The sequence below is a fragment of the Platichthys flesus genome, chromosome 20 (genome assembly GCF_949316205.1).
Source record: "Platichthys flesus chromosome 20, fPlaFle2.1, whole genome shotgun sequence".
In the NCBI taxonomy this organism is placed as follows: Eukaryota; Metazoa; Chordata; class Actinopteri; order Pleuronectiformes; family Pleuronectidae; genus Platichthys; species Platichthys flesus.
In genome coordinates, this window is record NC_084964.1 from 2,424,293 (window position 1) to 2,441,356 (window position 17,064).

Consider the following 17,064-nt stretch of genomic DNA (forward strand, 5'->3'; position numbering starts at 1 on the left):
ACCCAGGTGCACTACGTCACACACTACAAACTTTCCTTAAAGGGGCAGGCCCTACCTGCAACACAACAGCTCTGGCCTCTTACAAAAATGGCTCACTTTGCACCTATAACTATGAAATGAACTGAACTATGAACTAGTTCAGAATTTAAATGGTGAACTATGAACGTGAACTATTCATATTTACTTGTGTGAACTGAACTTTGAACTAGTTCATGAGAGGTGTGAACTTGCACAACACTGTATAGCTCTACGTCCAACCCTCGTCCTTTATCCGGGCTTGGGACCAGCAAAATGTATTTTTTGCCAAAAAGTTTTGTTTTTTATATGTTTTTTTCATTTTTTTTTCAGGGTCCTGAAAGGATTCATTTCACCACATTCCACACTAGAAGTCTGGAAATGCCTCGATTCTTAGATGCATCACGATCCGGACTCTCCATCGATGAAGAGACTGAACTCAATGACTCATGTTTTCCTGTGACAGTGAAGATACATTGACACTAACATCCCGATGAGCAGATCAGCAGCGGCTTTGCACACGCGCGATTCATTTGCAGTCTTGAGGACGCGGAGCGTGGGTCTCCTCTCTCCTCTCTGCTCTGACTGCAGCTAGGGCTGCTGCACAAGGCTACTGGGAGATTGACCGCCTGTTGGGACGGCAGCACCTGCTGCTCGTTGAGGATTAAGATTAAGATTAAGATTAAGATTTATTTGTCCCAAACACATGCACAGTGCAGGACACACAGACCAGCCATGGCGCCCGGGGAGCAGATGTTGGGGGAGTAAGGTGCCTTGCTCAGGGGCACTAGACAGGGTAGGGAGAATCCTCTTGGATTTTTGGACAGATCAATCCAGGTTCGTCTGTTTATTGTTTCTCCGTTGAGTCGAACCAGAGACCTTTTCTGTCCAAGTCCAAGTTTCTGCCACTAGTCCACCGCCTCTCCCCATTGCCAGTCACTGCAGAACGATACCTGCTTTCACGTCAGTCTCCAAAAACCCCAGAAAGTCTCAAATATCACCAGAAAAAGTCGCTAGATTTGTCACGTATATAAATATAGGAGGAATTTTATTTTACATAAAACTTTGTGTCGACCTGTTATCAGTTTAGTATCATAGAACAGCTCACATTCACATTCATGAATGTGAAACCAGGAAGCTCTTAAGTACAAGACTTCATATCAAATCTTTTATTTTGTTGTCATCGCTTAAATTAAATCTCTTCTTTCTGCCTCCATTTTCCACAACATCATTTTTTTGCATCTTTCAAATCTCTGTCACAATCTTTTCTGACATTCTGTAATAGCGCCCAAAGACATCGTCCCTTTTTTCTTATCAAGCGTCCTCCTCTCTGCAGATGGATCCCTTCCACACTTTGTTCGGAGTCAAGGGTCTCTCCCTCCTTGGAGACGAGTAGATAAAGCCGTTGAATCCAGTGCCGAGAGTCGGCCTGCAGCCTGACCTCCTGAGCTAGCACAGCTCCCCAACATCACAGACACACTCGCACGCACGCACGCACACACACACACACACACACACACACACACACACACACACACAAACCCACACACACACACACACACACAGGGCCAGCCCTAGCAATGTTGGCGCCCTAGGCGAGATTTCAAATTGGCGCCCCCCAACATACAAACGCAAACTGTCATGCATTCCGTTCGGTTCTTTTTTTTAAAACAAGACTTGGCCTCCAGAAAGTTAGTACATATGCACAGACAAGTGATAGGAATCCGAAGCTATTTTTCAAGACATAGCACACCTACTATTTTACAAGTGCATGTTTTTTTAAAACTATTTCTGATAATTGAATGTCTAGTGATGCATGTGGATATTATTTAATTCTTTGCTTTGGGTTTTTAAGCTATATTAGGATTAAGGTGTAAACAGAGACAGTATCTCTGTTTGAGAGGGAAATTTTCTTCTTATAATATTAATAGTTTATCTAAATTCTTCTAATAGACCTGTAGTTTATCTACTTGATGGGTAGTTATGTACGAGATAGGTCTTTTAACAACTCATGTGTTTAGAACACACAAGTATCCACCATCACTACAACTGTGTACACATCATTCATACTGTATTGTGTACGACCAGAGATGGGCAGTATTTTTATTACTTGTATTTGACATACGTATTTCATTACTTTTGAGAATATTTTTTAATTCGTATTTGATAGGGCCGATAAAAAATCTAATTTAATTTGTAACAAAATACATTAGAGTGTAGTAATTTTTTATTTAAAATACTCAAAATACTTTCGCCACAAATCAAAAAACAGTTAGGGTTAGGGTTAGAGACGAATCCAACACCTTATGCCTCACTCAGCTGAAGATCTTGGCCTGGTGGCAGAGAGTGTGAAACGGCTTCCTCCAACCTCCAAGATTATGAGGAAGATGACTTCTTTGCTTTCTCAGCTGAGAAACTTAAGTCCAGGAAATACAAGAGATCACGCGCCACAGCAAAGCGAAGATAGAGACCCTTCTTTTTCTTGAGGACACCAGAAAAGACCTGCTTTCTTTTCAGCAGTAACCACTCATCAAGCTCCTTTTTGTTCGATTTAACATAACCCTCCCCTCTTCAGCTCCCGTTGAGAGGCTGTTCTCGTTTGCAGGAATAATATTCCATTCGCACAGGAGGCGGCTAACACCAGAAATATTTGAAAAGTTAGATGTTCTTAAAGGCAACTAAATTGGCTACTCAGTGGATGGGTCTCAAGGACCAAATTGGAAGGATTATTATGTCATAAATATGTCAGTGTGAACCTGTATGAGACACTTAACACTGTAATACATGGGCGGCTGTAGCTGAGGGGTAGAGTGGTCGTCCTCCAACCTGAAGGTCGGTGGTTCGATCCCCAGTCTGACCCATCTGCATGCCGAGGTGTCCTTGGGCAAGATGCTGAACCCCAAATGGCCCCCCATAGAATAACAAAGTGCTGTGAATAGATGCACAGTATGAATGTGTGTGTGAATGGGTGAATGTAGAACTGTACTGTAAAGCGCTTTGAGACGTCATCAAGACTAGAAAAGCGCTATATAAATACAAAGCCATTTACCATTTAATATAGAACTATGTGGCCATGCCACTGGCCAATGTAAGAGAGAAATAAGTAGGCTACCATGCCACTGGCAAAGGTTCTGTAAAAGAGAAGTAAGTAGGCTACTGACTTGTTAAGTTACCTGTTCACTTTTGATTTGATTTACTATATACCTTTTATTATTATTCATTTTTCAGTGCAGGACTTGATGTACAGTAATTTATGTAGGATCTCTACCTGTGTAAAACTGGTTTTAATACTATATTTTGCTTTTATAGTATACATATACATAATGTGTGACGCTATTGTTGTATGATAAATATTTTCTTGTTGATACAAAGCCAAAGTTTATGGGCTGTTAAGTCCCATTAAAAAAAATGTATATACATAATCAATCATAATCAATGTTGTCTTTGAATAGCTTTGCATAGTTACACTGCCATTCTGTGACTGGTCTTCCTTTTTGTGGGGTTCACCAGAGCTTTGTGTACATTATATAGCCCAAACCTGAATGTTCTGCTAAACCAAATTTTGAGAAAACGGAAAATCCAGAAAAATATTTTCTATATTTCAAAATACAAAATACATGTATTGTATTTTGTTACATTTTCTGGCACAAGTATTTTGTATTTTATTTTAATACATTTATTTGAGGGGTAATTTGTATTTTGTATCAAAATACATTTTGATGTATTTTTGCCAAACCCGGCCTGCACACTAGGTCCTTTGTTCTCTAAATCCTAACACAAATAAGTAAATAATTTAAACTAATGCACTGTGCATAGCCAGGGTTAAGCATAACAAACACTTTCAAAACATTATGCACTGGTAAAATCATCTCAAATCAGTTTAGCCTTCATATGAAACTATTTAATCAGGCTTGTTAGTCTTAAAACAGATTCTCAAATCAAAAGATTTGAAGCGATACCTTATGAACAATGTGTATCTGTGCTTCACTCTACCTTGTTGGAGAAATCCCCCTGTTCTAAACTCAGTGACCTTGTGATGGATGAAGACATGACATATATTTTTTACACCTCAAGTTGACTATTTTAGATATTGTATCAATTATACCGTACCTGATCCACTGAACAAATAAACCTGTTATTAGAGAGCATCATAGATTTGTTGGCCGTTGGGGTTATTGTCTCTTTGGATAATAAGGCCCCAGTGCTGCCGTAAAGGGATGAAAAGGTAGATTTTGCGACAGTCACGGCTAGTGTCGTAAACGTGTGTGGCTCTTTGGGCGTTGTTGGTTACGTAGAGAAGCAGCCGCCCACACTGACCTGGATCTGTGAGGCTGAGAGAACCGGCGGAAAACCATAGGAGAACCCGCAGAACTCCTCTTATATCATGGACTCCAGCACAACAGTACGTCGTGTTTGGGATCATCGCCAACACACAGACCTCCGTAATGAAGGCGCTCATACGTCGATGTCCCCCTGCTCTGCTAAACTGTGACGCTCCAGCAGCCTAATGGACAGTATCGATAAGTCATCGATTGGAATCTGCACTCATTAGCTTATTTATGCATTTGAGGGCTTCATTGTCTCCGCCTGCATCTGCAGTGCTGGACTGGACTTGGCTATAACACCAGCTTTTCGGACAGACAACATCATATACTGCTCGGTAAGGAAGCGGAGCTACGTCAAGCTAACAGAACTTGGAACAGTTAAGACCGGAAGTTGCGTTATGCTGCCTTCATTATAAGACTGATTTACTTTGAATTCAGTCTTCTGTGGTGTAACAGAGCAGCGAGGGGAACGGAAAAAAGACAGGCGACATTTGCAAATCAGTACGAGAACATTGTGACTGTAGCATTACGCCGTACACTACGTTTTCTCTGCGTTTTATTTCGGAAGCCCCGAGCGGAAGTAGTATTGTTGCGCTGTGGTGGAGGCTGGTCGAAGTGGGATGTGTCCAGGGGGTATTTATGCTGCTGTTCCTGAAATGAAAATAACTGGATCCCGGTTGCTCCGGGAGATCTGCTTCTCCACCGGCCACAGCGATCAAATCACAGAGGGCTGACCACACGGGTCACGTCGCTAGTCGAAAACACAGAGCACGACCGAGGCTTGTGTGCGTGTTTCACGTGGACTGGACCTTCTGTGTGAGGCTGCTCAACCTGTGCTGGTGGTGGCAGCATGTGAATTAATAGTCACTTCCATAGTTTGATTATACATTCAATTCTTCAGTTTTTGGAACAAGAACCCGTTCTTGTCCACCTTTTTTTATTGTTATTTTTTACAAATGTCAGCCACCCAGCATCAGGTGATGATGGAGTCCTCTCTAGCTCTCGGCCTATTGGACCTGACCTCCAGCTCAGCCGGGGTGGGGGTCAACATGACCCCGCGGCTCCCCGGCGGACCCCCCGCCAAAGAGAAGAGTGGTCCGGCTCATCTCAACGGCCCGGCTCATATGAACGGCTGCGTCCCCCTGTCACATCAGGTGGCCGGCCATAAGTATGGAGTAGATAAAGTGGGTAAGTGAACTGGACAAAGATCTTTTTTTCTTCCCCTGCAAATATAACCTGTGTCACTGAACCTTACTTCCTTCTGTCAATCTGTTATTAACACCTGCATTCATGTATTAACTGTTCCACCTACTAATAGTTCACCAAGCAGCTTCTCATCCAAATATCCTCCTCCAAGTCCTGCTTGTGTCTCTCACCTGTAGAGTTTTAACAGATAAAGATAGACTAACATAGAATGTATCTTTTTGCTTCTGTGTGAGGTTTCCTGAACCCACTCGTGGATAACAAAGTTCAGAACTGTCTTTGGCCAGTTACTGTCAGAAAAATGAGATTTTTTATTAGACAATGTTGTTTTTATACATGAGAGAGGAGCGTGCATGTGAAGTATGATTCATGCATGTGAAAATTATGTAAATATCCTTTACATAAATACATTTTTAGTATTTTCTATTCTTGGATTTAGGGGCAGAGGATGTCACACATTGTTAAAGCCCTATGAGACAAATTGTGATTTGTGAAATATACAAATAATACTATACAATTACAATTTGATTGATTAATTTCACTCTCTCAATCTCGTCAGACATGAACTCTGTGGAGAATCTGAGACCATTGAGAATCCATGCATTCAGCCATGCTCTCAGCACACCTGACATTATCTAAACCCGCAAAGTTATAGTGTTGAACTGAACTGACTGTGCTTGATAGTCAGCATTCTTTTGTACAGAACTTGATAGTCAGCAGTTGGTTTAACAGCACAGTCTCAGACCGATAAGTAATTGCTGCTCTGGCTGTTACCTTGATAAACCCCAATTTCCTGGAAAACCTGTTCTCATGTTGTAAGACAGACGAGACGCAGCTGTCCTTCCACATCTTTGTAATCACAACTCCTCTAACGTTATTTGAATAAATGGACCAAGGTTCATGTGAGTCCACGCCAGCATGCTAGTATTTTACATAATTAGCACGTTCTACTTTTAGCTCTCTCATGACTGTATTTAACAGGTAGAATGGAATACAATGAATATTAAGGACTTAAAATGATTAAATGATTTAAATGATATTTAACCCCCGGTCTCACATATGGTTTCAGCAAATACAAAAAATGAGAAGAGAAAAAAAAAAAAATATATATATATATATAGAGTAAAGTAATAAATAATTATAAATAACCAACCCTTCCTTCTTAGCATATTGGTTAAGAAAATGATCAATCAAAAGAGTATGAAAGCCAATCAGCCCTGTAAATAAGTTGAAACTTATTGAGAGTTTGCATCAGTGATGAGTGCTTCATTTGTCCTCTAGGGTCTTTGATTTAACTACTAAGTATTTAATCATAGGTTCCCAAACAGACTTGAATTTACCAGGGAATCCCCTCAAATTGTACTTACTTTGCTCTAGATTGAGAACATAATGACGTCTTTAGCCATAGAGAAGCTTTGGGTGCAAAAGGTGACTTCCACACCATGTCAATCACACGAGTTAATGCACTATCCCAGTCATTGCCATATATAACTTTGCCAAGTTCATCTTCCCAACCTTTTTTGATTTTATCAGGAGAGGCCTCTGTTAGATCGGAGTATAACATGTCAGACTTTGAGACTAGGCTTTTCTGATTTGTTGGGTATATCCAGAATTGAGTCAATTATAGTGATAGGAGATATATTAGACAAAGAGGCATTATTTAGTTTAACAAAGTTACAGACCTGGAAGTATCCAAATAAATGAGATTTTGGGAGTTGACATTTTTCGCACAATTCATTGAAGCTACAGAAGATATCGTCAATGTCCCTTAGTTTGACAAGGCCTGACCTCTGCCATAAAGAAAAGGCCATATCATTGCCGGGAAGGGGTATGAAGCGAATGGGACTGTGGTTACACAATCCCTGGAGTCCAAAAGCCAGTCTAAATAGAGACCAGATTCTTAAGGTAGAAACAACAATAGGGTTGCATGAAAATTGGGTTAGCCTAATGGGCAAATTAGACGAACGCAAAGCCAAAAGTGAAGTAGAGGGAAAGGATTTGGGTTCAAGTTCACACCAATTTACTGTGTTTTCCTGGGTCCAGAAGGTCATTTTGTGTATATTGGTTGCCCAGTAATAGTTTCTTAGGTTAGGAAGCGCCAATCCACCTACAGATGTATGTGTTTGTAAAAACTGTCTTTTGGTCCTGGGGTCTTGCCTTTCCATTAAAAGAGGAAATTAGTTTGTTTGTTGAACGGAAAAATGCTTTGGTTATAAAGACTAGCAGACATTGGAAAAGATACAAATGATGTTAGGAACACAGTCATTTTAATGCAATTCACCCTCCCAGCAATGGTAATATGCACATTATTCCACCTTTCTAGGTCCAATTTAAGCTAGTCAATTAAGGGTGGGAAACCATTTTAATAAAGGTCTTGTAATTGTCGACAGATATTCACACCCAAATACTTGAAATAGCTTTTCCACATCTTAAGGGAAAGTACTTATCAGGGATCTGTAGAGCTAGATTCTTTACAGGAAAGCATACACTCTACACTTCAATTTAAAACCTGAAAGATTATAGAATCTGGTTAGCAGTTCGACTGTCTGGGGGATAGTAGATATCGTCTTGAAAATAAACAATAATAAAACGTCCGCATATAACGAAAGTTTCTGTTCCGAGCCATATCTGAGAATTCCTTGACTCAAATTGACAGATTTAAGCGCAATAGATACAGGTTCGATCACCACAGCAAATAACAACAGGCTCAGAGGGCATTGCCTGGCGAGACCTTCTATCAAGTGTGAAATATTGAGATTTCATCCCATTAGCTCTTACGTAGGCATTATGTGAAGAATGTACAAGTGTTAACATTTTAACAGTGTGCAATTCAACCTCCAGGAAAGGCGAGTTTTTTGTAAGAGTTGTAACAAGATGTCAAGTAACACTAGAGCATCGTCAGATATCACTGTGGGTGAATATTCTGTGTTTTTGACAGCAGAGAGGGAATAACTATCAACAAAAAAGTAATAGATTCATGAAAATGTAGTATGTACGGGAGAATGAAAAGAAAACGGCTTTTTTTCAGGATTAAGAAAACGCCATGGATCCACACTTCCTATTTGGTTCGTAAATGATAAAATTGCTCTGGCCACTTTATTGCTTCAATCTCTTTGTTCGAATTGTTCGTGTTTTTCTGAGGCAGCGACACAGTCTCTGGTGTGATCTACCATTGGTTCACCTCGTGTTCACCATAGAAGTTGGAAGTTCTTTTATTGACACACAGGCACTAAGAACAGCTCTGTCCTCTACATGGTGCTCTGAAGTTTTGTCTTCCAAAAATTGCAAGATGAAATAAACACACACACACACACAGACGGGGTGAATAGAGCATCAGTCCCTTTTCTCTAACAAGTGAAAATGAAATGCATTCTCTCACACAAACTTCATACATTTGAGAAGTAAGGACATATTTAACTTTGCAAGAGAGTTGACAAGTCATTTAGCAGCCATCCCTCTATCTGTTTGATAGTCCTCTGGCTTCAGCTAGTCGTGATTTGTGATAGGATTAGCATAGCATCCGATTTGATACTGTTAATGGAGAGCTGTGTAAATCTTCTGGCAGCAAGCGGATGTGAGTTTTGACCATCGCCGACAGATTCTAGTTGTGCAGTGGCAGCAGTGTCGGAGCTAGTGTCATTTGCAATAAATATAAGGATTGTTTAAATTAATCCTCCAAAGTCATTGAATAGTGCCACGATATGACAGCTGTGTTTATGTGTTTTCGCGATGTATTCCAAGTTAAGCTACTGGTGCAACCATCTGCTGATCAGCAGCTGTTAAATAGTGAAAAAGGTAAACAAGATGTGTGCTGCTAATCTTGTATCATATATGTTCAAATCTGTCTTCCTAGTTTCTCAGGAAAAACATAGTGACCACACAGTCAAGTGTGGTCTGTTAAATATGTGTGTAATGATGATTTGAGTGTCCCCTCTCTGTTGGCAGTGTCCATGCTCAGAAGAAGTGAAGCAATCACACAGTAAAGTGGGCCGCGTTATCTGAAACCCTCCTTGCTTGGTAGGGAATAATCATTAACACAGGCGCAGTTCCAACTAAGAAATGGGCGTTGACACAGATTTGACTGAACCAACAGTTTCCTTTAGTCTCCATGACTGTTGCAGAACAAGCCCTGGAATCTTGTTCAGCCCGTACTGCGGCTGAGTGAAAACGATCCTCCTCACTGTTTCCATAGGCCTCCTCTCTCACCCGTCTGTGATCTGATGTACTCCTTTGTTGTATTGTGCCCCTCTGTGATCCAGTATTTGACTGGGTGTTTTGTAAACAGGAAGTGTGTAGTTATACAGTGTGTCAATAAGAGCTGGACTAGTAAATCCGTCTGTTTTAGCAACCGTTGATAAGTAGTGAACAGGAGAGAAAAGCCCAGCACAGTATGTTTGAAAGAAGTTACCAGTGTTACATCGTCATATCAAACTAAAGTCTCACCAAATTAAAACTCAGTTTAAAAAGACAAAACTCAAATAGATCTTTTACACATAATATCAACTTATTTATTATCAGATGTTTTTCTGTTACACTGTGTGTCAATAACATTATCAGCTGGGCAACCGTGGCTAATATTTATTATTTGTATGTTAATTCTGGTTTGTGAATGATGCCAAATTATGTTTAAGCTGAAAAGCTGCTTGATGATGTAGAATCTCACTCCCACACCCTTTAGATGACAAATTGCTGTTTATTGTCACTTTTTAGTAGCTTTTCTCGAAGAAAAGGCATGACTGCATTAATTCCTTGCCAACCTATATTCCTGCTTGATATACAATATTTCTCCTCACATACTCTACCATTACTGACAATAAATACAGATATCCTTCTGATGTTCCCCTTTACACGTGGCATCTATTGCACTTCTGTCTGTCCTGGGAGACGGATCCCTCACATATGGCTCTCTCTGAGGTTTCTATGTTCTTTTTACCCTGTTAAAAGTTTTTTTTTGCTGAGGGTTAAGGGAAGAGGATGTCAATCCTTGTTAAAGCCCTACGAGACAGATAGTGAATTGTGAATATGGGCTATACAAATAGAAATCGGATTGATTGATGACAACCCTGATCACTTTCAAAAAGTTTGGTTTAATAAGAAAGAAGAACGTGTTAAGATATCAGCAGACACTGAGAAAATGTAGAATGCAAATCTGAGTTTTCTGCAGGTGTGTTTGGTTAGAACATAATGTAGAAACAGTGTAGACAGAAAAGCAAAGGTGAAAGTCCAGCTGAGTCATAAAAGTGGAGCAGTTTACAGGAGAGTCCTGTTCTGTCCGCTGCTCCACACGCTCCATGTTGAATGCCCGACTCAGAAACTTCCACAACGACTCAAAAACTTCGACCACAACTTAGAAACTTAAACCACTACTCTGGCTGCTGACAAGTCGTATATTAATATAGTATAGTAAAATAAGCCAGTACTAAAATCTGATTAATCAGCAATGATCTCTATTTTTACTCAACTTTACTGTCAGTTGAACAGTCACCAGCTGTGAGAGTGTCAATAGACAGATGTGTGACTTTCTAAATCATGTTCAAGCGAATTTACCACAGTTGGACGCAGTCGGCCAACCTCTCAAAGGGAAATGGAAGACACTGGAGCAAAATTCAAGTTTCTGCATATTTGAGTTACTTTAGCTGTTTTCAGACATGACCGGCAGAGGAACTTCAGAGACTTTGATTGCAGTTTGCCTTGCATGCACATTACAACTCAGCGGAAGTTTTCACTGCACAGATGTGTTCACAACAGCAACAAACCCTCCACAGGATTTAGGCAAGGGGTAGTGCAACAGGCAGAGGCAGGATGTAACCTCTTCATTCCGCTTTGGAGATCACAGGATTTCGTCAACAGCACATCAATGTAAGTTATTTGTCTTATCACCACAAACTCTCTTGACATCTTCGTTGGTGTCTTGTACCTTCATAGCACTGCCTATACACGTTTTCAGTTCAATAGAACCACTAAGTGCAACCTCCAAAACAATCATACAGTTTAAACAACACCAACTGAACAACCGTAACAGTAACACAGTTTTGGATTCAAGACTTAAAGTGATTGTTCAAGGTTAAATGAAAATTCACTCATTATCTTCTCACCACTATGCCGATGAAGGAGTGGGTAAATTGTCCACAAAACACTTTAGGAGTTTAAGTGGTAAAATGTGTTTCAGCAAGTGACCAGTTTTCAGTATTAATAAAGTGTTGTGCAATAATAGGAGTAGAATTGACGTTGGCTTATTATTAATAATCATGAAATATGATTATTAAATTAACAATTATTTATTAAAAATAATCAAAAATGATAAAGCTATTAATTAAGAACAGTAACACATTTAATTAGAAATGATACGGTTATCCATTAATAATAGTTAAAATAATTAATGAAAACAATAAAATTATCAATTAAGAATAATACAAATCTGTAATCATTGCTTATTGTCGCGGGGCACCACCCTGGTTACAGGGACCAACAATTCAATCTTTAAATATCAGTCTCATAATGATAAATGTCAAATCAATAATCTCAATATTTAATATTAATAATTATTTAATTAACAGTGAAGGCTTCTAAGTTCGAGCACAGGCAATCATAATCCAGCTGCAATCACATACATATGCACAAATAATCACAGACTACAGATACTTTAATTACAAAAGCATTTATTAAAAAGGGGAAATAAAGTTAGTGTTATTTAATGTTTCATCATTTTAACAAACTCCGATATTTCAAAGATAAACACAGCAGCAGCACTTATCACAATTCAGAAAGTACATGTAAAACCAGCGGTCTACCTATGTATGTCTGTCATGGTATGCGTGTGTGTCTGTGTCAAAGTGTCTCTCTGTGTGTGTGTGTCTATGTCTGTGCATGTGAAATACAGTTAGTGTTATTTAATGATTCATCATTTTAACAAACTCCCATATTTCAAAGATAACAACAGCAGCCGCTTATCACAATTTAGAAAACACATGTATTCATCTATGTGTATCTGTGTGTGTGTATCTGTCTGTGTCTATCAATGTGTCTCTGTGTCTGTGTGTGTGTGTGTGTGAGAGAGCGAGAGAGAGAGAGAGAGAGAGAGAGAGAGAAAAAGAAGGGGGGCGTGGCGATGACGAAGTCACGTCACATCTAAGATGGCGGCCGATCATGATTCGTGGAACCAAGGCCTAAAAACTCTCAAAATGGCGAATTGACTACAAAACAAGATGGCGGAGCCGTTATGAATTTAGAGCCAGAATGGGAGGAGAGTGAGAGAGGAGGCGTGGCAATAATAGACTCAAAATGGTGGTTTAACTTGCGTTCTTCAAAATGGAGTCTATGTTTATGACACCATGTGGCCGGAGCTCACACTGGTGGTCGTCACATGAATTACACAAAGGGATTTTCAGACAAAGGGAATTCTTTGTCTCTACTTTGGCGTTCGGCCGCATGGCTTCCAGATGTGTCCAGCCTCTCTAAATATAGATTTAACTATGTTACCTGAACTGTATTCTAAATACAGATCGGATGTGTGTATAAACAGGTTTAGGAGAAGAGAGAGAGAGAGAGAGAATACAAGGAGAGAGCAAAGCTCTTAAAAGCACCGTCAGAGACAAGTTACATTTACTTTACCACTCAGCACCCAAGTGGAGTTGTGTGCTGAGGTTTGACCGGTAAAGTATCTTTAAAGTTGTTCAAACGGTCACAATGAGCTGGAGACGCTGCTCACGGCGCTTAAAAACTATGGCACAAGGCCGTAACCGGAAACCGGAAGTGGCGAATCGCCGCTAAAACACTGGAGACTCTGCGGTCTCATACAAAACAAATACATTCAAGTATTAAAACAATACGCTACGTATTAGATTAACATCTGCCCAGACAATAAAGCCTCTTACTGTGACCTTCACGGTGTTGCATGCGCGTGTCGCGCGGATCTTTCGGAAGTCCAGTGAATAATCATGGCCGCTCAAGCTCTGTGGCGCTGGTTCCTCTGTCGCAGCGGCGTCGGCTGGGCAGAATAGGAACGGATTCTGCTTGCTCCTCAACGGGATGAACGTCGTGCTTCTTCTTCAGGGATGTGGAGGTCGTGCTCCTCAGCGGAATGAATCTCGCGCTTCTTCAGGGGACGGCTGTGGAAGCCGTTTGTAGATCATTGGGAAAAGAAAGTAAAGTCCGTGGGGAAAGTGAAACAGTCTGAGATTGTTCCGCGTGCAATTTCCTGTTTGGTCTTTTCAAGTTAAAACAAAAATAGTCTCTATCAAAGTAAGATCAAACTTAAGATAGAAGAAAATGAAAGAAATGAAAGAAAATAACTCTGGTTGCCCCCTTTAGCAACTAAATCATCTGGAAAGACCCGGAGGGGTCTGTTGACGTCTTCAGAGCAGGGAAAAATGGCTGATAAACTAAAAGTTAAGGTTACCCCCTTTAGCAACTAAAACAGCTGGGAGGCCCCGAAGGGGCCTCATGATGTCTTCAGAGCAGGGTAAAAATGGCTGATAAACTAAAAAGTTAAGGTTACCCCCTTTAGCAACTAAAACAGCTGGGAGGCCCCGAAGGGGCCTCATGATGTCTTCAGAGCAGGGTAAAAATGGCAGCGATTATTGATGTCTCAGTGGTTTTATTCTACCTGAGAGGTTCTGCCTCCTTGAGGTGCTGGTCATGGGATGATGCTGGCTTTTAGCCAATTGAGTGTCAGAGGTCAAGGAGAGTGGGAGGGGCCAGGAGCAGAGCAGGGGTTTCTGGGGAGACCCCAGGGATTAAGTTAACACCAGAAGATACAATCTCCATGCTGGATCTTAGAGGGAGACTTTAGCTGGCTTCATCTTGGCTCAAAGGCCACGCTTTTACGACCCATTGTGTGTGGATCCTACCACATGGTTAGTTCTGTAGGGACTCTTGCCCAACAAGAGACAGCAGAAAAAGAAAGCAACATGACTCCATAATGCTGGTGTGTTGTCATCCAAGTGACCGCAGGCCCCGACATTCTTATGCGACTCGAAACAATGTCATTTTCAGCAAGTTATTAGCCGTGCCCTTGGAGCGAGAGTGTGTGCTGTGTTCTATGTGCCCGAGGATACGTAAACAGCCTCCGATGAGGCTATCACAGGACATTCAGGCAAAAAACTGATTAGAATATGAATTTCTTTGTCTGTTGTTTTATTAAATCTAAAGAAGTGGTTACAGTTGACTTCAATTGTATTGATTAAGCTGCAACACTGTTTACCTCTGAGACTCCAGAGGTGTTGTGTAGACTCAAACACCTCCCCCACGCCTCCATCGGCATAGTGATGAGCAGATAATGAGTAGTTTACATTTTTTTATGAACTATCCCTTTAAACCTGTATAGCGTGTTTGCACATCTTTAACTTCGTTCGCATGATTTTATATGGGAGAATTATTTCAATACTTATTTTACCACTGTAAACCATGTTAACGATATGTGGTAGTATCTGTTTCTGTCCAGAAAGGATGTGTATGTGCTGTGAGACACTGACAGAATAGATGCACCTCTATTTTAATAAGTCCAGCTGTCTACAAACCAATTTCACTCTGCTGTTTGGATGTAGCCATGACTGTAGGTCAGTTCCAGTTTACATGCATATTTACAGTGATTGAATGTTGGGATGTGAGCGCTGCCATATGCTGTTGACCTGCACTAAACGTTAACAGCTAATGCTGCTAACGTTCATAACACCACCCGTTCAGACATGGTGCAACATTAATTGTGATGTGTGTTGGACTGATGACGAACAGTGCAGTGCTGTAGTGTTGATATGTAGTTACACACATGCAGCAGGTTCAATCAGTGTTAAAGTAGCTGTAGAGATTCCTGCTTCTTCTAAGGATGAGGTCTGATGGCCTTCCAGACACAGGACAGATGTCCACCCTCAGGCTCACTCCCTGGTCCCAACCCATCCTTTTGTATGCTGGTTGTTTTTTCACATATTTGTATGTTTTGGTTTTGGTTTTGTATTTATATAGCGCTTTTGTAGTCTTGATGACCACTCAAAGCACTTTACAGTACAGTTTTACATTCACCCATTCACACACACATTCATACAGTGCATCTATTCGCAGCACTTCGTTATTCTATGGGGGGCCGTTCAGGGTTCAGCATCTTGCCCAAGGACACTTCGGCATGCAGATGGGTCAGACTGGGGATCGAACGGCCAACCTTTAGGTTGGAGGACGACCACTCTACCCCTCAGCCACAGCGGCCCTATGTTGTTCATCTTGTTTTGCATTTTGCATGTGTGTCAATACAACTCTGTGTTCTTTGAGGGAATCAAGACATCTGCCAAAGAGCGGACTAATCCTCTCCACTGCAGCTTCACTCAGTCTATCTGTAATCAGCTGAGGTCAGCATGTGATGATGTAACAGGGGACTCATCATCTTTCTTTCTACACTGCAAGAAGGCTTGCAAAGGGAGCCAAATTTATGGTTAACCTTAAATGATTAATAATTAGGCAGTTGCATGGTTCAAAGACGACAAACAGCCTCATCTTTCATGGTTACCTTGCCATCTACAAGTTAGATCATAAAAAACTTGCCACATGTAGCTTCTCAGATCCTCTAGTGTCAGGATGTCCACTCTTCAGGATGGCTTCTCTTGCTAGCGTCCTCCATTTTTTTATAGCAAACCAGCATAAAGTAATGACATATTTTACTGCTTGCTCAAGAAGGCATGGAACAGGTCAAGCTGACAGTAGGTCTGATGTGCTTCTATACTTAATATTTTAAAATGAAACAGGTCATTACAAGTATAATATGGAATTCCCCCCAGCGTTTGAATAAATGTACAAATTTTAAATAAAAAGTGACAGAGCTGTTGCATGTTGCACCAAAGTTTGGTAACAGGAATGTGACAGAATAAGACCTACCTAATAAGAGACTATCTTTGGTTAACATTTATTTAATGTGCACTGCATGTACTGCCCTTAGCTGCAAATCTAAAGAAAATACTAAATGTGCCAGGATTAACCCAAGAGTCCAAGGTGATGTCTTCAGATGTCTAACCTTTTTTCGATAACTGGCACAAACAAAAAATCGAATTAAATGGACCCCGTTTTCATTTGCAATGATTTACTTGTCCGTGGGTTGTTGATGCACCTTTAACTGAGATGTCTGGCATTGATTTCACTTCACTTCATGGCTGTTATTGTTTTACGAATATGCTAAAACAAGGCTGGAAGCCAAATGATGGCTGCTGCCGTCAGCTCTTACTTCTCTTCTAGCATCCTTGCAGTGTGTAACTTTGCTTTGAGTTGATTTTTGGTGCCATCTTTCATTACAGGCATTTTGCAGCATCCAGATGGAACAGTCCTGAAGCAGCTTCAGCCTCCACCAAGAGGTCCACGAGAGATGCAGTTTTACAGCATGGTAATACCTATGCACAAATTTATATGTCTTTATATATATGTTGGATTCATCAACTTTTTGAATGAATTGATTAATATCTGATTTGTTTAATTCACACTCGAATCATGCTCAAAATCAATGTGAAAATCAAATGATAAAAGAAGCATGTGCATCTTTTTGGTG

At 40.6% G+C, this 17,064-nt stretch overlaps 1 protein-coding gene across 1 annotated transcript in view; it reads left to right on the top strand.

The window, feature by feature from the left end:
- Positions 1-4,679: 4,679 nt before the first annotated feature.
- The window catches only part of ipmkb (inositol polyphosphate multikinase b), a 34,581-nt gene continuing 22,196 nt past the window's right edge, over positions 4,680-17,064 (top strand). The window contains exons 1-2 of the mRNA XM_062413807.1: positions 4,680-5,528; positions 16,817-16,902. Of these exons, the coding sequence (XP_062269791.1) occupies positions 5,297-5,528; positions 16,817-16,902 (318 nt within the window). The 5' untranslated portion in view covers positions 4,680-5,296. The remainder of the gene's footprint in view (positions 5,529-16,816; positions 16,903-17,064) is intronic.